Raw genomic sequence first — 24854 nt, 5'->3', positions numbered from 1 at the left:
TCCACTGTACATGCATGATAAAGCTATATTCTTTTCCATCGTCGTCTCTGGAGAGTTTCGTGACTTTATTGACCATCTAAACTTTGAAAGTTCATTTCAAGTTATCAGTCATTTTAATATGGATGAGTTTTTTGTGTACCAATCATAGGTGGCAATTGGTCATGAGCTGCTTTTAACCATTTACCCGACAATCCACTTCAAGTTGGTCAAAACAATGATCGCTGCTGAACTTTTCAACCTGCAGACTGTGAAGTGCACTGGAAGCAATGTGCAGAATTCCACCTTGTCTGTGACCATGAAGCTCCGTGAGATGAAATGCAAAGCTTAACAAAATAGGACTTGTTTCTGCATAAGAACCTTTTCTTTAATTCTAGACATACAGACATGTCCTGAACTTCCTCGAGCCATAGGTCAATAATAAAATACTATTTTACCACCTTAGAACTCACACTACCGACATATTTGCTGTCCCTGGGAGGCAAGAGGCCCAGTTATCCCGATGCTTTACAATTGCTGCACCCCTTGGTGGCGCTAGGGAGCCGTTTGTGTAGCATCTGGCATCGAAATGGAAGGGGGGGAGGGAGGGGGGGGGTCAGAGGCACAAACCCTGGGAAAAGCAACACTTTGCCCATATAAGGCCGCGATCCATCCGCTTCCCTCTTCCTCCCCACTTCCCTGCCTTTCTCAGACCTTAGGGATATTTAGAGAGAGCGCCTTCCTTATTAGGAGCTCGGCTTGTCTAGTCTGCAGGACAGTTGTCCGTTGCTCTGCTCTCAAATGAGATCCAAACTGATGGATTTGCAGGCACTAAAGCTTAGAAGACACCAAGCCTCCTCATGTTGTCCATCATCTGCAAATAACACTTCTTTGTCACCAAACACTATAAATGCATGGTTTTTTTTCTTTTCGAATGTTGGCTCCGATGTGATGGTATGCCAGTCCTCTAAAAAAAGAACAATGCACAAAGAGCGTGCAAACACAAGACAGCTGTAAACTAGGGGACCACAAATTACAAGGGAGCAACATGATGACACCATGTTAGGGAATGGAGAAAGCACTCCATGATGATGCTTGAGTCCTTTCTATGAACATTTCAAACAAGGCACTACACTCCATTTGAGGTGCAGACATTTTAATATATTAGAAAACCAACATGTGAAGGAAGGCTAAATGGCATTTTACTTCAAAAAGGGTATTATTAGACTAATATTTATACACATGTACTATACATAACCGTGCTCTCTTGGGAGAGAGGAATTTACAACTAAAAACTATGACATTTTTAATCAATGATAAAAAAACATTCATAGCTTAATAGGCTTCGACTGAACAGCCATTTTGTTTTGCGCGTCTTTTATTGCTTTGCGGAGAGTAAAGTGCCGGGACCTGGCTTTGCGGTCTTTTCATTTAAGAGCATGGAGTGAGTGAGAGTGTGTGTGTGTGTGTGTGGTCACAAAAAATAAAAACGTATATGGGGGTAAGGGAGGGTGCATAGGTGGAGAGGTAGGTGGGTTCAAACACTTCCATGTGATGAGAAAACAGCTTTTGGCTGAATCTTCGACGAAATCTTTCCTGTTCGATATCACGAGAACAGGACGGCCAGTCAGACAAACTTGTGAATGTGTGACGCAAATGTGTTCACAAAAATTAAATACCAAGTGGGAGATTTAAGACCGTTTGGCCTTGTGCTCTCAGGGGATGTGCATCAAAAGATGTATAGGATGCACAGATAGGGGGGTGCACAGCCAGTCCAATGAACAATCGTGGTACAAAGTGGACATTTTGGCTTCTGTGGGACCAGTCAGTCACACCAAAACGCTTCCTGTGACAAACAGACAAGGCACACAAAAGCCACTCCAGCTGTTTGTAAGGCATCACAAGCCTAGTCAACGTTCAGCTGCCCCCTCCTCTTGCTCTTTGGCTTTGGGAGGAATGTGTGTGGAGGGACTGATGGAAGGAGGAGGCAGAGAAGAAGGAGGGTCCCTGCTTTCTGTGTCCCGCCTCATCTCTGTTTATTTGGAGAGTTTGCTGATGACACGGATCAGTGCTCCATTCTCATCTTTAAGCCGCTGGTTGTCTGCTCTCAGGTCAACCAGAACCTGGAGATAAAAAGTCACATTCATTACTATCAAAGTACTCTAACCCTACTCACAAAGGTTATTTCGCATTTGGGTAAAATCTCACGATGGACAAATATAGTGCCGTGAAAAAAGTATTGGCCCCCCCTTCTCAAATTCTTATATTTTTGCATAGTTTCCCCATTTTAAGATCAACAAACACATGTAAATAGACAAATATAACCCAAGTGAACCTAAAATGCAGTTTATAAATGGTGAGGTCATTTACTTTGGGGGGGGGGGGAAATATTCAGTTACCTGGCCCTGTGTGAAAAAGTAATGGCCTGGCCCCCTAAACCTAATAAGCGGTTGGGCCATCCTCAGCAGCAACAACTGAAATCAAGCGTTTTCTATAACTGGCAATGAGTCTTTCCCATCTCCGTGGAGAGATTTTGGCCCACTCTTCCTTGCAGAATTGTTTGAATGGAGGCTTTTCGAGCATGAACGGCCTTTTTTAAGGTTATTCCACTGATTTTCAATCGGATTAAAGTCTGGACTTTGACTAGGCCACTACAAAACCTTCATTTTGTTTTGTTTTTAAAAGCCATTCGGAATTTGACTTGCTGGTGTGTTTTGGAACGTTATCCTGCTGCAGAACCCAAGTGTGCTTCAGCTTGAGGTCACAAACTGATGGCTGAAATCTCCTTCAGGATTTTCTGTTAAAGAGCAGAATTCATGGTTCCATCAATCACAGCAAAGTGTCCAGGTCCTAAAAGGAAAAAGCAGCCCAAGACCATCACACTTCCACCACCATATTTGACTGTTGGGATGATGATCTTCTGTACTGCTGTGCTACATTTACGTCAGATCTAATGAGACACACATCATCCACAAAGGTCAACTTTCATCTCGTCAGTCTATATAATATTCCCCCAAAAGTCCTGGGAATCATCCAGATATTATTTTTTTTTTTGCAAAAGCAGGTTAGCCTTTTTTGTTCTTTTTGGTCAGCAGTGGTTTTCACCTTGGAACTTGGAAAATGATGACATTTTTGCCCAGTCTCTTCCTTATTGTTGTCATGAACACTGACCTTAACTGAGGCTGCCGTTCTTTAGAAGTTGTCTGAATTACTTTGTGGCCTCCTGGACGAGTCATTACTGTTCTCTTGGGGTAATATTTGTAGGCCGGCCAGTCCTGGGAAGCTTCGCCACTGTTCCATGTTTCTCCATGTGAGGATAATGGCTCTCTTTATGGTTCGCTGGAGTCCTTTTTACCCTTTCCAGACTGATGTTATTTTTTTTCTCGACTGTTCTGGAATTTCTTTGGACTGCGTCATTTTGTTGCAGACCTTTTGTCTGACTTGATTTTGTCGGGACAGATTCTGTTTAAGTGATTTCTTGATTGACCAGGTCTGGAGGTAATCAATAGAAAATTAACCAAAAATTGCGATTAATTCATGATTTAACAAAGGGATCATTATTTTTTTCACACTAGGCCAGGTAACTGAATAGTTTTTTTCCCTTAATGAATGATATCACAATTTAAAAACAGCATTTTTAGTTTACTTCCGTTATATTTGCCTGATATATACATGGAAATTTTACCGCACTGTATATCTTAATAAATTTGTCTCAAAATCTAAATTTAGTTAAGTAATTCAATTCAAATAGTGAAATTCATTAGAGATGCACTACACTCGGAACGAAATATTTCATGATTTTTTTATTGTGTATAGTTTTGACGATTATATCTTACAGCAAATGAAAACCCACAATACCTAATATTCAGGTTTCTAGAGATGGTGTAACAAACAAGACAACAAAATGATTTTGAATGCAGAAATTAGGTAGGAATTTGGCATCTGAATGAAATGACTGAAATAAATCAACTTTTCTACCATATTCTAATTTATTGAAATGTACCTGTATAACCTTAACCTTAATTTAATTTGACCTGGATACTTTCAATGCGCTCTGTTCAATGTATCAATTCTTTTTACGCAAGTTGCTGTTCTCTAACAAGGAGCTGAAAGGCAAAATTCACAACAGGATGTCCATTTCTATTCCTTTCTGCGACCCATAACACTAAGCTCGCTGACCACTTCCCTCTGAGAGCATCCTGTTTGAAATGCAACCTTGCAATGGCGAGGTACTGCTTATCAGTCGTTGGATGTCATCTTGGTCTAATGATGTCAAAATGTAAACAGCATAAGAGGACCTAAGTACCCATTCTAATTGAACCTGGAAATGTATTTGTCCAGTCTTGATCAAACACTTATGAATTTTGCCGTTCAGCTGCTTGTTAGAAAGCAGCACGTTGTGCAAAAAGTACTGAACCATTTAACAGGTGGATATATACATTGTAAAGGTTAGAGGTCAAATTAAGTTCACCTGTAAAAGGTTACACTGCACTGAAATTTCACCCGAGCCAGAATATCCTTAACGTTTTGCGAACAGCGTATTTATTAAAACAGCCTTTTCCCAACATTGTGTGATTGAATGCTTTAATCGTGTTGGCAAAATAAAACACTAAGCAATTTCATTGTTCATAAACACGCACGATATTTGGTTGGAAATAGCTTTTTGATAAATGTTCTTTGCCTTTCAATTTGTACATTTTTTGACTAGCACTTTTGGATCCCAGGGAGGTACAAAATTTTAAATATGGCTTTTCGCCCCTTTTGCTATACTGCTTGTCCTCCTTAGTTCACAGGTGAGTTGGAGCCCATCCCAGCTGACTTTGGGCAATGCGGAAGGAAGTCAGAGGACCAAGCGAAAACCCATGTGAGCACAAAAAAACAAACATGCAGAGGCCACACAGGAGGGCCTGAAACAATATTCAAACCTGGGACCTCTCGACAGTGAGGCAGATGTGCTAACCACTAGGGTACCGTGCCTGCCAAAATATAGCTTTTGAACTTGAACCCCCCCCGTTGTTCATTGGATTATTTTGTATTTATGGCTTGGAAGTCTTTTGTATCTGAATATATTTTACTGTAATTATGATTTTAACACTTCGTTAGCATAGGTTATTGACAGGTTACTTATTTTCAAACACATTTTAAACAAACTAAACATTTCAACATGTTTTTGTTATACAAAAGATAAATTTGTGATATAGGACGACTGCAATTTGTGAACTGCAACATAGTGGGGGATTACTGATTATTATATCTGTGAAGAAAGAATTTTTCATTCAGCCCTTGTGTTGTATCTCAGATAATGGGATGGTTGCAGATGTGTAGCTGTTTAGGCACTTTCAAAGTACAACTTTAAGAAAGCAATCCGTAGTATCAAAGTATATGAAATTCATTGGCCGAAAGTCATGCCCAACAATGCTGCTGAACGGCACACGCTAAAGGAAAGCTAACCAAGTGGCAGCATGCGAAGCGCACACAAGTGCTCACCTTCAGCTCCTCCTCCAGCTCTGCCATTCGCCGCTCCAGCATCCTGCGGTCCTATAGTGTCAGGGGAACACGGAAGGAGGAGTGGTAGAGACGAGGGGCCGTAGAAGTTGAGTGAAAGGGAGTGAGGCAAAGTGGTTTGGGGGGGATGGCGTGTCAAGAGTGAGAGCAGGCAGTAGTGAGGCGGAAGAAGCCAGAGAAACGAAACAACACAACAGGTAAGAACATTAGTGAAGATGCTTTACCTTTCTCTCGAGGTCCAGCAGGGCTGAACAGTCAGTGAAGCGCTCTTGTCTCTGGAACACAACGAAGTCAGAGCGTAAACAATGATACAAGTGAGATCAGAGTCAGACTCAGTGACACATAATTAATACACAAGATGGCATTTTCTAACTGCAGTGGAACATCGGTTCAAGGACCCTCTTCATGGGAGGGGGAATAAAAATAAAGATTTTAAAACAAATGTGGCTTGGGAACCTTGCTTTAGTTCGCAAACAGTCTTGGCATCCATGGGGAACGCTCACTTGTGCTTTCTCTCACAGCGTAACTGCATCGTTCTCGCCATGTATTACAGGTATATCTTTTGTTTTTTGCTGTGAATTAGCACCTTAGTATGGCTCCCAAGAGTGAGAAACTGAAAACAGCAAGTGATAGTGCCATTAGAATCCCAATCATGTTACTGTTGGAAAAAAAGAAGGAAATATAAAAACACAATGATGTTTGTGTTTCTGCGGTTTGCTTTGGCGAAATCTATCACCTGTTCTATTCATCGGAACAAAGGAAATAAAAGCAGCTGTTGCGGCTACAGGAGTAATAGTTTTAACAACGAAAGACTTCAAATTATTTGTGCCAGTAATTATCCACAACTATAAAAATCTAAAATGCAATACTGGACAATCGTGTTTATTTTTCTTTCATTTCTAAACTGTACTTAAAACAAAAACAAAAAACTATGCAAATGGAATGAAGTTTGTGAACCAGGGCTCCACTGTAGAACTGAGTGTTGTTCTTAGTGGTACGTTCCCAGTGACGGTTCTGGTGGTGGTGGGGGGTCAGTGCCCCCATTAAAACTGTGTCTGGACCACCCTGTGCTCCCCGCCTTCATACAGTTACAATACAGGGCGTATCATATGCTGAGTTGAAATAGTCCCTCGTCAGGTTTGAATAGAATAGAGAATGAAAGTATACAGAATACAATGAAAGAATGTACTCAATACAATAAAACTACTATTAATTGCTATAATTAATAAGTACCATGAATAAATAAATACAGTGAAGCAATTTAGACAATATACTGTTTTTAAGTGTGTGTGCGCACGCATGCGTGATAAGCGTGCGTGGGTGCGTATGTGTGAGCGTGTTAAAAACTGGGCCCGTCTGACAAAACCCCTGTGGCCAGCCCAGTCCCCGCAGTAAAACTGGTCTCCAACTGCCACTGCATGTGCCATAAGTCAGTCTACAATAATAAACTTGGTAGGAAAATGCCCAAAAGATGAAACGCCTACAAAAACTATAGCATTTTATTGAAATGTGTCATGTTAGTAATGCTTGTATTTAGCCACCCAGCATTGTGACAAACAGCTAGGAACATATGCGGAATTGCCTCCTGACAGGATGCTAATATTTGAACCTCCTTTAGTGTGGTGTGTGTTTTGTGCATTGGCACCTGTGTGGCCTTTTCTAGATCCAGCCGTGTCTGACTGACAATCCTCTGCGTGTCCTGCAGTTGAGACTGCAGCTGGCTGTTTTCTCTGGTCACCTCCTCAAACAGCTGAGTCCATGACCAAAGAGGATTCCGGTATAAGTGCAATAATAATAATGATTTAAAAAAAGATAGCGATAGATAACTTGTCTACTGACCTTTTTGAAATCCTTGCTCTCGCAGCCCTCATTACAGTGTGCACTGGACCGGAGTCTACAAGGAGAGTGCAGGTTAGAGACATCTATTCTAGCACTGACAGGAGGAGGAAACATGTCAAAAGTATGAGTCATACCTGGAACCCAAGAGCTGGTCTGACTATAAACAGAGGAGACAGGCCGACAAGTTATGAGCGGTGTCTTTGGTTATGGGTCCGTTGAGACCACAAATAAAGTACACGCACCTGCGGATCTAGCCGGCTGGCCGAGAATTCTTCTTCTCCGCTGGGATCATTGTCATCAAGCTTGAGATGACGTACAGTATTTTTCAATAAAACACTTTTCAGTTGCTATTCTATCAAGATCTAAATATACCTCCCCGCTCCTCTGAGCCTTCCTCCTGGCCCGAGCTTGTCTCCTCTCCCTGCGCTCCTGGGCCCATCGCTCAGTCTCGCTCTCCCCGGCGCTGGCCTCAGTCGCTGGAACAAAGCCAGTCGCAAGTACTTCAACAGCGAGTTGAGGAGTGTGGTTAGGAAAGACAAGTGGCGACGTCTACCTCTCCTGTCGGTGGTCTGAGGCCGTGGGGTGCCGGCGGGCTGCGTGAGACCCAGCAGGTCAGACTTCTGCAGGCTGGCTATCCGAGACCTCCAGCTCACTTCCTGTAGACACCAGTTTCCACGGCTTTGTGAGGTCACATGACAACAAAAAGCAACATTCAACGCAGGCCTACGACAAGAAATGCAGCTCACCCCTTCCTCTCCCTTCTTAGACTTTGCTTCTTTCTCTTTCTCCTTCTCATCTTCATCCTTCTTTTCGCTTCCTTGGTTGTCCTGCTTCATGGTCTTCATGGTCTTCTCAGCTTCCTGCAGATCTGTCAGCGTCACCCCCTTTAAATCACAGCACGACGTAGCAGCATTAGACTCCACGGCTGGAGGTGTTATCACCGCATTCTGTGCTCTTCTGAGATGTGATGTACCTGAGTGGAGCGACGAGATTGCCGTGCGTGCCGCGAGCGAGCTTTCCTCTGTGCCTCTGCTTCCTCATCCCGAACTGGTGTCAGATAAGATCTAAATGTGCCAAAAATCATTTTAATCTAGAACGTAGCATCAAGAACATTTTTACACAAGATTATTGTGTTGGCTCACTTGCGCCGCTGCTTGGTCTCGGATTCAGGGCCGGTTGTGTTCTGAGGGTTGGAGCTGGCGTCCAACGCTGACTGATGAGTCTTCTCAGCCTGTTCCTGAGGAAGTCTACATATAAAAAGGTCACGACATTATTCTAAGGCGGAAGATATTTCAGCTTTATCCACAAGTAGATGGACACTTCAGGGTCCAAAAGACCCCCATCAACTGTGGTCCTACACATGAAAATGTATTTGCAGCCTGTCAAGCACGAAATAGAGCAACAGGTGGTGCTATAACTCCTAAACGTAAGGTCATTTTAGCTATTAAAGCAGGGTGCTACTTTTCACATCTTAACCCATTTTTAAAATGTGAGAGTCCCACACATGGTAGTCATCAAAGAAATAAAAGAAGCTAGGCTAACTGTTAGCCTGTCTGGCCTCTACCCTGAATCTCAGTGGAAAATTCTTATTTTTATTCTGGTCAAAGACTTTGGAGACATGTTCCACAAACACAACTACCAGTGGCTCCTCTTTTTGTGTCTCGCAACAGCACAAGCTTTGGTCGCTTCCTAATTTGCTATCGTTCTATCCGTAACAATCAGTCTGTGGCTTCGGTGAACTTGATGTTGAACACGCACAAAAGAATTTGCTATCGTGAATATTGACATTTCAATTAACGATTACCGGCTCTGACTATTTTCTAGCACACCCCACACCAAAGGCTAATCGCTTATGATATTCTGTTAGCGACATCTGCGAATCGGGCCTTTAATCACAAGAGAACCAAATGCTCAAATTTTGTCCGATTCTCAAAAAGTGTGCGCCCTGCTTTAGAAGCTTTTGATCAAACTTCAGTACAGACAAAAAATGGCCAATGTCTGTGTGAAGTAACCTACTCCTCATAATCACACTTGTGAGTTAAAACAAACAGATAGTTACACATTGTAACATTATACAAGATATGCATTTCCTGCAGCTGAACAGGACCAAAATGAACAAAAAACAATAAAATATAAACTTTAATGGTTACACTTTTGAGGAGTCTTCATTCTGGCCAAAAAGTCGTTTTTTTCAGTAACTAACAGTTTGCATTTTATAAAAGAAAAATACTAAAAGAGGCATAGAAAAATTCTATGCATTTTAATGTTTTTGTGGCCTAAGAAAAAGCGAATACACACCTCTGTGCCAAAGCACTGTTAAGGCGACTGAGTCCAGATGTGCTTATTCCTGTGCTACCTGAGTTCATGCTGGCTTCATCCAGTCTCCTTCCGTAAGAGGAGCTGTGAAGAAAACCAGAAGATGACCTCTTTAAACAAAGACACAGAAGACGCAATAAAGTACAGCGCTGCCAAAATAACCACAAACGATGCACACAAATACAGGTGGGGCATCCATGACCGACCTGCGAGGCAAACAGGGGTTGGAGCTAGTGAGGTCATTCCCTGATTGGCTGTGAAGGCGACGGGTGTAGGATGAGCTACGACTCAGCCAACTGACAGAATCAAGGTGAACAAGGGAACGAATGCGGTGAGAAAAGCATGCTGGTCACAAGTGCAGGAAAGCTTTAGGGCAGAAGCTGACCTGTTGGAGTTGTCAGGGCTACTGTCTGGAATACTGAAGAGTCTCCTTGTTGGAATAGGAGGAACTCGGGCAAGTCTTGGCTCCTGTGAAGAACAGATGACGGCATTTACTACAAAAAAAAAAGACTGGTGTGCTTAGATGGACAAAGACTGAGTCTGCGTTTCGTACCTTGGGGTCAGTCTCAGAGCTGAGACGGGGACTGGAAGCGGAGCGGGTCATCCCCAGGCCTGACTCCGGAGGCTTGTTCTGGTCTGGGCTGGAGTCAGTCAATTCAGATGAGGCCAGAGTTACCGAGCTGCCTGCCTTCCTCAGTGATGTCCGCCACGAGCCCGGCGCCTCGGTGGCTGGGGTTTTTCCTGGTTCCTGTTGGTCAGTCGAAGCTAGGATTGTTATATTGGTATTTTTGTGTTGCAGTCAAGCCATTCTGATAAGAATGACACCTCATTTACCTTTTTGACTTGGTTTGCAGCAGTGCCTGCTGGCATGGAGGTAGGAAGGAGGCTGCTGGTGTTGCGTTTGTTGTTCAAGTTATTTATGATCTCTCGGTTTTTTGCTTTCTCTGCAACCAGGCAAAAGTCAGGGATTATGTAAATCGTGTGATACTATATAACAAATCAACTTTTAGCTCATTCAAAGAATAACAGCACTTCTCATTCAGAGACAGATTCTCTCACCAGACTCAGCGTCACTCTCTGATTCACTCTCCTCCTCTGAGCTGGAGCTACTGGAGGCTTTCGGCTGTATTTGTGACTGGGTCCGCGCGGTTTGGCCTTCGTCCTCCTCGTCCTCCGCGGGGCTGCTCTGCAAGGCAGGTGGCGGGTGCTTCTCCCGCTCATGGAGGCAGATTTTTTCCTTACTGCTCATGCGCGAGATCGAAGTCCTTAGGGCCGGGGGGCGGGGAGCGAGTGTGACACAGGTGGCATGACAACAGCTGATCAGTTCCATGTGCAACCAATTACAATTACCCTCACCAATCAACACTGGAAAGTGATTCCAGTGTTTTTTTTCCTAAATACATTAAATGTGTTTGAATTGCTGAAAACGTGCAAGAATGAGAACAATATAGTACTGAATAGCTGGGATATAGTGTTCAACTCTCTTCCCACATTTCAGTTGTGTATTTTTTGGGCGTGGCTAAAACCAAGCCCGAGTACACACTTGGCCTTTCTTGCATGAGTCGGCCCATCCCCTCTATATAAGCATTGCGTGCCTTCATTCCATCAGTGGCTATTCGGCGCAACTGCCATATCCTTAGTACCCCCTTAGGGCCCTCCACTATTCCCGAGGAATAAGGACCAAGCCGTGTTGCGCTTGCCGAATTTCTGCATATAATTGACACCCCCTAAAAGTGATATAATTTGTGATAAGGGCTAAAGTTATAATTGCCTATATTAAAATAAATTGAGACCACAAATATACCAGAAACTATGATACTAAAACACGTTAATAGCATTTCATACACTTACAAACAACTTTAAACATTGCTGTACAATAAAAAATGCAGTAGGCCTACTTTAAAGTGCAGGAAACAGCTTAAAGCAAATCACAAATCTCTCGCCGGTGTCTGCTTTGCTTGCTCCGTGTAGTTGTCCAGCACTCTATACATGACCTCAAACACGAGACTAAACACAACGCAACCGGATATTTTAACTGTAACTTCCGAACTGTTTTCCCAAAGTACAAACTGAACTTACATAGTCTAAACATTATTTTGCCAAGAAAAAAAAAACAAACAAACAAAAAAAAACGTTACATCATGGAAAATTGCGAGTAGGTGGCGTTTTCTGCTGATAAGGAGGGTTATGTTCTGAAAAGTAATCCACATAAAGGTGAATTTGCGATTGCCGAACCATGAATGTGCGTGGGTCGACTGTAATTATAAGTTGCCCCATTTCTACCACTACAGTGTGCAGTTAGCCATCAAGTTATGGCTACAACCTGAAAAAAGGAACCTTCCCTGAAGTGCAATGTGTTTTGTCTAATTTGGGCAACAACGGGAACATTATGCAGGATGTATTGTCAGCGACTTCAAAAGGCTAGTAGAACAAAGCAAGTTCAACCTGTTCCAGAAATATTAGCTGACTCAACCAAACAATACAATCATGATAAAATACTGTCACAGCTGCGGTTAGCATTAGGAGCAGTCGACCCAGGTTTGTGTACATGTTCACATGAAATATATATATATATATATATGATATGATGCATACATCATCACATACGTCACCCAGTGTGGACAAATCACATTGCTTAAAACATTTAAAGCAATAAAAAACAGACAAAACTTGTGTCTTGTGATGTGGGAAACTGGCTGTTTACAAACCATTATTTTTGACTGAACAACAATGCATCTCTGCATACGATGAGCTTACATTTTCCAATGTATTGGTGAGGCTATTTTATTGCTTGATCTGTCTTGAAATAAAATGAGAACTAGGATACAATTAAGTCCCACTGAAAAGTGAACCATACTCTAAGAATCATATGGACAACCACAAAATCGAATTTTATCAGGGTGTCCAAACTTTAGCAAAAATAAACTGAATGATGCTGGTGGCAATTTAATATTCCTCACCGTTTTTTTATTAAATATGCTAAAACCAATCCAATGTAGGTCAACCTTTTGTTTTTCTTTTCTATGTGGCCCCTAATCCTCCTTTGTTATGTTCTGATGTGGGGTCATATTTAATTTAGTTTTTACAATATGCTGCAGGGCCAATAAAAAATGAGCTGTGGGCCAAAGCCCCCAGACTGGACATTTGAAAATCCCCACCAATATAGTGAATAGTCAAGGAAGGGAACATCTCCGTTGTTCTGCTTGATTGGTCAGTCGTGCACGGTCACAAACTGCAAAGAACTCGACAGTTGTGATTTCCCTCTCTATTTACTCCCGGGCGTTTTTCATTGCCCATGACGATCAGGATCATTTTATCGTAGCAGCCAAAATCGATATCACGATTAAAATTTGATGAATTGCGGAGCCCTAATTTGCGGTCTGTTTTCCTGTAAATCGCCTTCTCTTTCAATGCAACATGAAAGCCATGTTGCATTGTGGGATGGGACACCCATTTTGGACTATCCATGGCGAACGTAAACAGTAACGTTATGAAAAAGGCTAAGATGTTTTATTTAATCACATTAAAGTGTGTTTTTCCTTATTTGTATATTGTACAGTATTTATTTTCGACCAGATACTGATAAAAATAACTTCATTCTGGTGCTGGAATGGATGAATTGCATTTCCATTCTTTTCAATGAGAAAGATTACCTCAGTTTGCAAATGATTCAGGTTGTAAACAGAAGTCATGGAATGGATTACATTTGTAAATAGGGGTCTCTTTTCCAGAGAGATTATCACAATGTTAATTATTGTGGTTTCAATTTGCAGTAGTGTTGAACGACACTGGATCATACTGAAAGGTGTTTGTAATATTTTGGCTACCGTACGTAGCTATGAGAGGGGCAAGATAAACAACACTGCCAACTACAACCACAATAATGCAACAAAATATAACAACATATTGTTGACTCAATACCTCTTTAAGTGTCAATCAAAACTCATTATCAGTAAAGTTAGCATTTTTGATACAGCTCGTATTGATCTCATTAACTGTGCATGTGGACCTACTCTTGTGGTCACTCAGCATACCTGCATGTAGAATGCGGTTACTCGGGTTGATTTTAGGTTTGTGCCCGCACAAAGGCACGGCAACAAGCTGATGGACAATTGGCACTGACCTGCGTGTGCGTACTGGTACTGTGGAGATTTGCAGGCTTGTCTCGATGACAGGAGTCTGTTTCTCTTTCTCTGTGCGTAACTGAAGAGAAATATAAACACACATAAACACAGAGGACATTCAGACCGCTTGCATTATCAGTCATATCAGGTTCATCTGACAGAATAAGAGTTGTGTAGCCTGCGCGCGGGCACACTCACAGCATTCTGTTTCTTCTGCAGCTCCTCAAGTGTGTCCACTAGGTTCTCATCTGCTACATCAAAAGGTGTTTGACCCTACAAGGATATTCACAGTGCAGGGTGGGTCCTAAGCAAAGGCTTCACAAGACAAGCGACTTATGGCCAGGAAAGATTATTTGTCAGCAGCTCACCACGTTGTTGACGGCCCTCATATCGCACATGTGGTCCGTAAGCAGCGTGCACACCTCCTCCTGCCCCCAGTGAGCTGCTGCATGCAGGGGCGACCAACCATCAACATCCTGGCTATCCACATCCACCCCACATTGTAACAACACTCTGGTCCACGTGAGACAAAGGGCAAGACAGATAGTGAAGAACTCAGAGGGACAGAAAACAGGTTTTGCCCCATACAATCAGATTCTCACTTTAAAACTTCGATGTATCCTTTGGCTGCTGCAACATGCAAAGCTGTTGCCTTTGTGTTTGGGTGAGGTGTCAGAGTGCCACCACTGTCTCGCATCGCCTTGGCATCCTGAAGCATGATCCTCTCCTCCTCCTTTCGGGCCTGGTCCACATCAATTCCTGTGATGTGAACATGAACACATAATTGAGTACAAGCAATGACTGAATCGATCCTTTTTCAATAACAGTTATCCTCTTCGGGATTGTAGGGTGATGAAGCCTATCCCTGACTTTGGGTGAAAAGTAGACTACACATTAGTGGTTGCCAGTGAATCACATGGCATATAGAGACAAACCCCTGTATCATTAGTGACTTTCAATGAGTGACTTCTCTCTTAAAACAGAACTGATGCTAAAAGTGGTGAGGTCAAGTCATTCAAAGTCCAGTACAAAAAGAACAATAGTAACTACTCCAAGAAAACATTTTAATCATCAGTTGCTTCTTCAGGCTACCAATGCTGTTACTATAAGGTCTCACACAAGAGCTGTATGAAAACTGGTGTCTGTAAAGGGGCAGCAGCAGCAGCAGTAGTAGTAGTAGTGGTGGTGATTGCTGGACAGATGCTATGGCAGAGCTGCCAACCTATAAAAATTAACTCCCAGAACAATTTGTCTGAATTTCAGAGTGGCCCGACGGAAGCCTCTCCTCATTGCAAGACACATGAAAGCCCGAATGGAGTTTGCTAAAAAAAAAATAAACACCCAAAGGACTCAAAGATGGTGAGAAATATGATTCTCTGGTCTGATGAGACCAACATACAACTTTTGGCCTTAATTCTAAGCGCTATGTGTGGAGAAAACCAGGCATCCATCTTTCGGATTTTGGAAATTTGTCTGCGCTTAATGAAGCATAAAACTCATTCAGTTTGAGAGTTGAACTCTTTTAAGAGAGTATCACATTGGAGATCAATCTGTTCTGCAGCTCCCGTGGCGCTGTTTCAGGTTCTTGTGTGTGGGGACATGACACCAGCTGAAGTGACTTGTCAATTTCTGATAGCAGAATTTTCCATCCAGGTTGTCGAGTGATTTCCTGTATTTTTTTATGTTGAAGCCTCTTTCAGCGTAGCCAGTCTGGGGAAATTAATAATGACATTTGCATTGAGAATAAAGCTAGCTTGGTTTTGAAGGCTCTGATGTTTGTATACATTTCATGCACAAACTGGTCTCTCTCTTGTTGCTTCACGTTCAGTTCATTCATATGTCAATATGTCCACAGCAAAAGCTAAATCACAAAGCCAATGTGTGTCACTCAGCTCAGGAAAATCATCAGTTTTCTCCAGTAACACCAAAAACGAGATCCTGTTTGAGCTCCCACACTTTCCCTGAACTTAACCAGCGGACATTTGAGTGGTAAAGCAAGTCCTGGTGACCAGAATCAGTTTCTTCGAGAAACTTAATAAACTGATGATGCTGCAATGCCCTCGCGCGAATAAAGTTAAGGACTGGCTTTACTACATGGTCAAGCTGCAGTACAAATATACACAGTGCTTCCTGGTGGATTATGCAGGGTAGGAATCTGTCCATCCATTCTCAACACCGCTTATCCAGTTCAGGGTCACGGGAGGTTATCCCAGCTGACTTCAGGCGAAAGGCGGACTACACCCTGAACTGGTCGCCAGTCAGTCACAGGGCACATATAGACACGGACAAAGCCCACAGAATAGCGGGGGATGCAACCCATCCGTCACACAGCCTCTTCAGTCTGCTGCCATCAGGCAGGAGACTGCAGAGTCTGCGGGCCAGGACTAGCCAACTCAAAGACAGTTTTATTCATCAGGCTGTCAGGAATCTGAACTCTTAGCCCGCTCTGCCCCCTTTACCGCTTCTGTCCTCTGCCCAACTGAACTCTGTGACGCCCCGCAAACTTGTAGATGCGCACACGCACGCACACACACACACACCAGCCACTTTAGCAGCATTTGGGTTTTGTCATCTAATTTATGTCTTATTTGCCTCGGTTCTCTGACCTTGACTATGTTGCACACGTTACCTGACCTTTGATATTTGCACATTCAATTAATACTTTTTGTACTGTATATACTAGTTTAGCTTTTATATTGATATTATTTATACTGTCTTTTGTAACACCGCCGGCCCTTGAGTACCGTAATTTCAATCCTCTCTATGTGTTACGCATATTGAAGAATTGACAGTAAAAAATACCTCGTCAGCTAAAGGTGTTTTGCTGAGCCTGCAAGCTTGATTTTAACCGCTGAGCCGTAGCCATCAGCCATCGTAGCCTGCATTGATTTGTTGTTAGCATAATCAGCAGACTTGGTAGAAAAGTGACAGCTGATGTTATATTCCTAGTAGCTTGCTAACATGTAAGCGTCCAGTGTTCTATTTATTTTTTCAGAAGAGACTTAATGGCAGCTACTTTAAGAGCGTCAGGAAACTTCTTATTGGTGATTTCAGAGAAGTGTTGCTGTCTAGCGCTGACTAACCCTTGGTTAAAATTACAAAGACTTTGTCTGTAGAGGTCATAGTCAATTTGGAGTTTAGTTTTTCTCCACTTATGTTCTGCTTTTCTACACTTTGATTTAGGTCTTTACCATCATTTTGCTTCTCCAAGGCGTTCTAGGTCACCTCATGATTGTCTTAGTTTTAATATGAGCTACATAACGTAAAAGTGGACCGCGAGGAGTTGAGAAGAAAATTACACAGCCAATATATTGCTGGTGCTCAGATGCAATAGTGTATACGATCATAATTTGTTTATATATTCAAATACTTTTCAAGCTATTATGTCAACCTAACACTGAGACAAAAGAATCAAATTGGCACATTTCACAAGACTGTGTCGGCAAACATTTGGCAGCAATGCATGGACAGAAGACGATGCATTATTCTCGATAACTTTTGTGATTGTCTGCTCTAACTGCATCAGTCCAGCTTGACAATATAACCACATCGTTTAATGTCAGCACATCACCTTGCTTTTTGATTTCTGCTTTCAGCAGTCTCTCCATGGGGTCCTCCGTGGCCACGTCCAGAGGAAGGTCCCCTTCACTGTTCACCGCGCCGACGTGGGCACCGTGTTCTATAAAGTACCTTCAAAAAGACATGCAAACAAGTCAACAATGCATGAAGCATGAATGCAAACTAATTGCCTGTAAAGGAAGTCCTCTACCCTAATGCAACTAAAACAAATATGGGTACAAGACTCACTTGGCAATCTGTATGAAGCCACAAGATGCCGCGGCGTGCAGAGGGGTCCAGCCCTCATTGTCGCCCGTGTTGACGTTGCTCCCGCTCTCCACCAGAAACTGAACCATCTCTGCATTCTCATCGATACAGGCCTGCCAGAGGCCAATAAACAAACATGCAATGCTCTGTTAGGAAGATACAGAAGCGTGTTTGTCAAGAACATTTTAGTTTGTTGTTAGAAAAAATAAATAAAGACATCTATAAGAATCATCTTAAGCACAAAAACAATGTGTGCTCTGTCTATTTGTTGGGTCTACTCCCTGCTAAATTGGCTGCTAAAAGCCCTCGAATACATTGCAAAACAGGATGCCGCGAGAGTGAAAGGACAAACCTATGTCGCTGGTTTTCCTTAGGCCAACACGATGGAGAACGTCATACCATGACACTGAAGTGTTCATTGTCACTTATATTTGCAAATGAAAAATGTAGATCCGGCCAGGGCAATGTTGTAGCAGTGGCTTGTAAAAGCATCATTTTTGATACAGCTCTTTTATTTAATCACATTAAATTGTGCAGATGGTCACAATGTTGTCTGGTTGTACTGTATAGTCATTTGCCACTGCTCATCTTAATTCAGTATATGGTCAAATCAATAATACAAATAGCGATCATTACTATTTTTGCAAAGGCAGAATTATGAGGAATCTCAATGTCATTAGATTGTGCAGGTGTACCTAATCTTGCAGTTATGCTTGTAGTTCTTACTGCACCCTCTCTTAATAACACTTGACTGTCCACTTCTAGTTCGATGCATTTCATTTGCTGTGTACTGTAGTCTGCAAAAAGATATCGATACCGTTACATTTAATCGATTGTAACAACTATTTGGTGAATAATGTGACAAATCAATTTGGTGATGAAAAATTGCTCTTCTAACATCTGAGACTTGAGACCTATTTGTTGCTGCAAATCAAAATTACGCTCACGCTGCAATGTAACTTTTATTCTCCTGTCTTATCTAGTCTATTTTATTTGAACTCAGTTTCAATTTCATTTTCTGCCTCTCATTATTTTATGTTCTGTAATATAATCTTTTGTTTGTTAGAATGTTTATAATGCCCTGTTTTGCATTGACATTCTGTCTGGATGCCTTTTATAAAGCACCTTCAATTGGTTTGTGTCTAACACGTGCTTCACAAATAAGAATACCTTGCCTTGAACCCAAAATCGTCTGGAAACAGTTTTGTACATTTTGCCTGTCCAATGGGTCAAAAACACAGGAAGCCACTGAGTTGCACTTCCACTGATTAGGATAAACTGCCTCAACATCTGTTGAAGGATTTTGATTTTATTTATTTTTTTGCCAGATAACATTTTGTCAACATTTCATAAATATGAGTCATGTAATAGTGGCAACAATCCATACAGTCTGGCCTAAGCGGCTGGCAAACTTGAGTTTTAGTTGACTCCATGTGTTGTCAGCATTCAAAGCATGAGGCAACAGCTCAACGTGTGTCTAAAAGCATTTATTCCAAAGCAGTGTTGTCACCTTTGAACACACATTTTCATGTTGTCACCAAGTTGTGACCAGAGGAGTGTGGTAACGTGCTACATTTACTGTGCTGCAATTACTTAGGTAACTTTTTGGATAAATTGTACTCGTCAGAGCAGTTTGCAACATACAGTTGACTTTAACTTGAGTATTTTTGGTAAGAAGAAAAGCTACTTTTACTCCATTCCGGTCACTGCTTGTATTTTTATCTAAAAGGTATACACGATCTACAATCTTTTTTGTTTGGTCAGAGAAACCTGTCAAATCCAACATAACTACTAGTAAAGTTTGACTCCATTTCACCAATCAAACGAACCCAGGCAGTCACATGACTGCACAGTCTCCGTGGCAGTGCAACTCCGCATAGAGGGAAGATTTTCGAAGTGACTCATTTAAGTAAAACAAATAATAAATAGGTATAAATCTGCATTTACCTTACAGATATGCTCTAGCTCACCCGCAACCTGAGTGAGGATAAGCGTTATAGAAAATGGCTGGACTACGAAAAGAACAGCTACAGTATATCATGCCCAGTCATTTGTGTGTACCTAAAATGGCAGCATTTCACTTATAAGAACACCAGTGGTTACTTAAGAAAACTATAAGAGGCTCTCTCGGTTTGTGTCACATTGGAATAAAACCAGCAACTCAACCATAGCACGACGACGAACACTGGAGTTCCTCCGACCCAATCAGAATGTATGCACAGCACTGAAGGTAAAGATTGGGCTTTACACGATGAGGATTTTTGGGGCCGATCAGCGAGTTTAAAAAAACAATAACCGATCACTTCCCAAGATGGAGCAATGTGTCTATTTAAATGACCTGTTCATTTACTGTATATACTTGTGTACTTAATTGCTCAAAAAATTATATTGACAATAAATGTATCTTTGTTCCTCTATTTATGCCAGTGAGGCATAGTGACAGACAGAACAAATGAACGTCTGTCTGGGTCATTCAAAAACAGTCACGGACTTGTTCTGAAGCCACTCCTTCGGTATTTTAGCTGTGTGCTTAGGGTCATTGTCTTTTTTTAATGTGAACCTTCGGCCAAGTCTGAGGTCCTGAGCACTCTGGAGAAAGTTTTTGTCCAGGATATCCCTGTACTTGGCCACATTAATCTTTTCTTTGATTGCAACCAGTCTCCCTGTCGCTGCAGCTGAAAAAGACACCAACAGCATGATGCTGCCACCACCATGCTTCACTGTTGGGACTGTATTGAACAGGTGATGAGCAGTGCCTGGTTTTCTCAACACATGCCACTTAGAATTAAAGCCAACAATTTCTGTCTTGGTCTCATCAGACCAGAGAATCTTATTTCTTACTATCTTGGAGTCCTTCAGGTGTTTTTTTTTTTTTGCTTTTTTTTAGCAAACTCCATGCAGGCTTTTATGTGTCTTGCACTGAGGAGAGGCTTCCGTCGGGCCACTCTGCCATAAAGCCCCGACTGGTGGAGGGCTGCAGAGATGGTTGACTTTCGAGACTTTCTCCAATCTTCTGAATGCATCTCTGGAACTCAGCCACAGTGATCTTTGAGTTCTTCTTTACCTCTCTCATCAAGGCTCTTCTACCCCAATTGCTCAGTTTGGCTGGACGGCCAGCTCTTGGAAGGGTTCTGATCGTCCCAAATGTCTTCCATTTCAGGATTATGGAGGCCACTGTGCTCTTAGGAACCTTAAGTGCAGCACAATGTTTTTTGTAACCTTGGCCAGATCCGTGCCTTGCCACAATTCAGTCTCTGAGCTCTTCAGGCAGTTCCTTTGACCTCATGATTCTCATTTGCTCTGACATGCACTGTGAGCTGTAAGGTCTTATATAGACAGGGGTGTGGCTTTCCTAATCAAGTCCAATCAGTATAATCAAACACAGCTGGAATCCAATGAAGGTGTAGAACCATTTTAAGGATGATCAGAAGAAATGGACAGCACCAGAGTTAAATATATGAGTGTCACAGCAACGGGTCTGAATACTTATGGCTGTGTGATATTTCTGTTTTTCTTTTTTTAATAAATCAGCAAAAATTTCAACAATTACATTTTTTTTCTCTCAATATGGGTTGCTGTGTGTACAATGAGGTAAACAAATGAACTTAAATGATTTTAGCAAATTGGCTCCAAAATAAAGAGTGAAAAATTTAAGAGGGTCTGGATACTTTCCGTACCCACTGTATGTGGAGCCTCAAAAGGTTAAGAACACCGCCGATAAGAACACCACAGGTCGCAGTATTGTGTGCAGCAGTGTCAAATGCGTGGGGTGCGGGTGGGAATCGTTGACTGTAATTTGTTGACGATTGTGCAGTCCAGTTGTTGGTTGCAAATATAACAAAAGAGTGGAAAAATTTAAGGGGGTCTGAAAACTTTCCATACCCACTGTAAATAGACAAAAATAAACCAAGTGAACTTAAAATGCTGTTTTTAAAATGGTAAATTCATTTATTAAGGAAAACAAATATTCAAAAAGTTACCTGTGGAAAACGTAATTATCCCCCTTGTTAAATCATGAATTCATTAATTTTCACGAATCACGCTCAAGCCTAAAATGGGCATATGAAAGTTAAAATATTGCCCAACAATATCACTTTATTTTTACAAAATAACAAACTCAGGCAAATTCAGCCTCAATAATAGCTTTTGAATTAAATTTTTGCTTACACATGCACAGTGGGCTCACCAGGCAGAGGTTATGAATTACAGTGCCTCCGGACAGTATTCACAGCGCTTCACTTTTTTTTTTTCCTTAATAAATGAGATCACCATTTAAAAACAGCATTTTAAGTTCATTTGTGTTGTATTTGTCTGATATTTACATTTGTTTGATGATCTTAGACAAAGTAGGGAAACTATGCAAAAATATAACAATTTGAGAAGGGGGCCAATACTTTTTCACAGCGCTGCATGCCAATTTCCTTAGATGCCATTTCACATTATATTTTAGCCTGAAGCTAGTGAAATTTAATTTGATGAAATGATGTTTGGTTGAACATTTTGGTGTTTGTATAGCGCTAGTGTCATGTGGAATCACTTTTCAGGAAACCAAAAAAATACAGCCATTACTGAGCCAATAATGTATTGTCAAAGAAAGCAAGCAATTTTCAACACTTTAGAATAGTTTACAATTTGTAAAAATAACAGACTGATCAATAGTATAACTTGAAGAAATATGGCAATGTTTGTTTTTTTTATGTCAGTTTTACAGTAAATTTCAACTGGGAGTGACAAATAAACAGCTTGAAGCAAGCACGCTTTGCTTCTTATTTGGAGAAACGTGGCAGTGAGGGCGAGAGTAGGCTCTAAGGAATCCTTTAAAACGTTTCTTTTAATAAGTTTAAACATTTAATGAATGTGGGAGGGGTAAAACAAGAAAAACATCTTTATTATATATTTAGGTCTCTCTAGCTCTCGAATAGTCACCTGTTGTGGGTGGGACATAAATGGGGGTTCACTTACAGCAGTAACTGAGCATGATGACGTATTCTTACATCTCAATTGAGTTTATTGCGCGCTTCAGAACGCCGTATGTCAATACTGTCGTAAACCGAAGACCTCCTGTAATTCTCTTGCAACCATTCTGCAACCCGCTTTTGGTGTCCAGACCCACCAGTTGAGTATTACTGGTCTAAAAGACAACATGAGCACCCTCGTTGTTGCTCTTTAGCAGCTTCTCACTGCAGCCACACGGAATCTAGTCCATCAGGCCATCTTAAGCCACCTAAGAGGCTTTACTTTTGGGCTAAATCACAAAGCTGTTGCAAGTCTTTGTCCTTATTTATATTTCCAATCAAGCCTGCCAGTTTGGTGTATCGAATAAAAGACCTCCAGATGAGGCAGCAGAGCGAGTAATCAGGCTGAATGAATGAACAGAGGGTACTTATGGCAGCCTTGTATGTTACGAGTGGGGAAACGCACAGCCTCCTTCCCTCTCTCATCAAATGACTCATTGTGGAACGCGCCTTTGACAACAGCAACTCCTGCTGTTGGAGAAAAGTTTTCCATTTCCTCATCTTGAACTCCCAAAAGTCCCCTCAGTGGGGAATTGGTGAGCGGGGGAGAAGGGGGTGGCAAAGGAAAGAGAAATGGCGGAGAGGACATTAAGGCTTTGGATGGAGGGGACGGAAAATTTGGAGTGCACACAACTATATTTAATTCTGGTCGCTCGGCAACTGATGAGCAACACTTAGAGAAAGGGATGGAGCGGAGTGGAAGGGACCACACTGGGTGACGCGTGTGACTCAACCAAATGAGGGCACGTTTGCAGAATATTGTTGACACACAGCATCTGCACCATACAAGTCAATCAGGAGGCAGGAACAGCGCTTTCAACTCCAAGCATGACATCAACGGGTGCATGCAGGCCAGCAAATATGGGCCCGGAACAATCTTTCAGAATGTGCAGACAGTAAAATAGCAATTTTACAGCTAAATCCATACTCGTGTGGAGACTTTATAAGGTTAATGGTGTGTTTATGACATGTTGTATGGTAGGAAAAGGGGAAAGTGTATCACTGAAGGCTTGTCTGACAGTGAGGATTTGCAGCGTGCCTCAGGAACAGAATACACAAAGCAGCTTTTGTTTTTTTGTTTTAAGATCAGGAATTCTCATATTGCAAAAATACAGTTGAACAAATAAAAATACACAAAGTATTGTAATGTAGGCCTACGTGTTGTTTTGGAAGATATAGCTGTGTTAATTGAGACAATAGAGCAGTGATGCCCAACCAGAGTGCGATATTATCCAATTTCACATCGTGGGTCTGAAAATTATTTTCTCACTACAAATAATGTAACGTTGTTCTTTTATATATATATATATATATATATGCCAGTGATGAATAGCGGCATGCACCACTCCCATTGGAGGGCGTAAGGGACATAATTGACCTGTGTGCCCACTTTTTGTGACATTTTGGGTTCGATGGTGTGCCGTGAGATTTTTCTAAAGTAAAGTATAGTTTGGGTAACATTGCAGTAGAGTAAACAGGAGATTTAGGTCAGCTGATGAAGAAGGCCATTGAAACCAATCAGCCAACACGGTCCATTAGGAACGTGTGTCCAAAAAGCGCACACCACACTCTTCTTTGCTATAAATGTGAGATTAAAGGCGTCACCGTGAGACAAAGTGTTTCCAGCCAGGCATATATGGCGTCGCTAATGACAAGTTTTCTTTTTGTTTGTTTCTTTTTTGTTTGTTTTTTGAAACACAAACGAAAGAGAACAAAGTGATGGGCTCCAGTCCACTGGCGGCTAACGGAAATGTTTCGATTAGCTCCGCTCTATCATGTCCTCTCTTTTCATCGCGCGCTTTAATGTTCACTCACCACTTTGTTAATGTTCTGATAAGAGTTTCGAGGGTGACTCCACCAACCTGGTGGAGCGCTGTCAGCCCGTCTACGTTGGCGTGGTTGATGTCAGCTCCCTGGCGGAGAAGCGCCGCCACCTCCTCCCGGTCCCCGGCGGAGCAGGCGGCCATAAACACGGCTCCCTGGGCGAAGCGGACTCTCGGCCGCCGTGTCCCCGAGCTACTCGCTGTATCCCGGGCTTCCGAGTCAGTCTGGTCCGTCTCCGAGCCCAGCCATCGCTGCAGCTGATCCTGCCGTCGCTGTTTGGCAGCTTCGGACCGGGACTGGTCAGTGGCCGCCATCTTCCTTCGTCTGTACCGGACCAAATCAGCTCATAGTGCGGGAGAAGTTGCTTGGGTTGGAAGCTTCTCTCGGGGTGCGCCCCCTGGTGGGTAAACGCTCCAAATGAAACTGTTCA

General features: G+C 42.1%; 1 protein-coding gene across 4 annotated transcripts; it reads right to left on the bottom strand.

Annotated features, from left to right (window-relative positions):
- Nucleotides 1-1115: 1115 nt before the first annotated feature.
- Nucleotides 1116-24854, bottom strand: zmp:0000001167 (protein phosphatase 1 regulatory subunit 12A). Of its 4 annotated transcripts, none has more exons than XM_061774625.1 (25): nucleotides 24463-24854; nucleotides 17568-17698; nucleotides 17332-17450; nucleotides 14363-14519; nucleotides 14129-14273; nucleotides 13959-14033; nucleotides 13760-13839; nucleotides 10696-10901; nucleotides 10471-10580; nucleotides 10190-10384; nucleotides 10022-10104; nucleotides 9843-9932; nucleotides 9619-9720; nucleotides 8463-8567; nucleotides 8294-8384; nucleotides 8067-8204; nucleotides 7874-7976; nucleotides 7693-7796; nucleotides 7563-7622; nucleotides 7455-7477; nucleotides 7321-7375; nucleotides 7127-7231; nucleotides 5706-5756; nucleotides 5464-5514; nucleotides 1116-2099 (listed from the first exon to the last, which is right to left on the bottom strand). In XM_061774625.1, exons 1-25 carry the CDS (start codon nucleotides 24736-24738, stop codon nucleotides 2013-2015), a joined length of 2742 nt encoding a protein of 913 aa, XP_061630609.1. In that variant the 5' UTR covers nucleotides 24739-24854; the 3' UTR covers nucleotides 1116-2012. The 4 variants fall into 4 exon arrangements, with proteins under 4 accessions (XP_061630609.1, XP_061630612.1, XP_061630610.1 ...); XM_061774628.1 differs by having other exon boundaries at nucleotides 24416-24541; XM_061774626.1 differs by lacking the exon at nucleotides 5464-5514.

This window comes from Phyllopteryx taeniolatus, chromosome 5 (assembly GCF_024500385.1).
Source record: "Phyllopteryx taeniolatus isolate TA_2022b chromosome 5, UOR_Ptae_1.2, whole genome shotgun sequence".
Lineage (NCBI taxonomy): Eukaryota > Metazoa > Chordata > Actinopteri > Syngnathiformes > Syngnathidae > Phyllopteryx > Phyllopteryx taeniolatus.
This window is presented reverse-complemented; position numbering and strand designations above follow the sequence as displayed.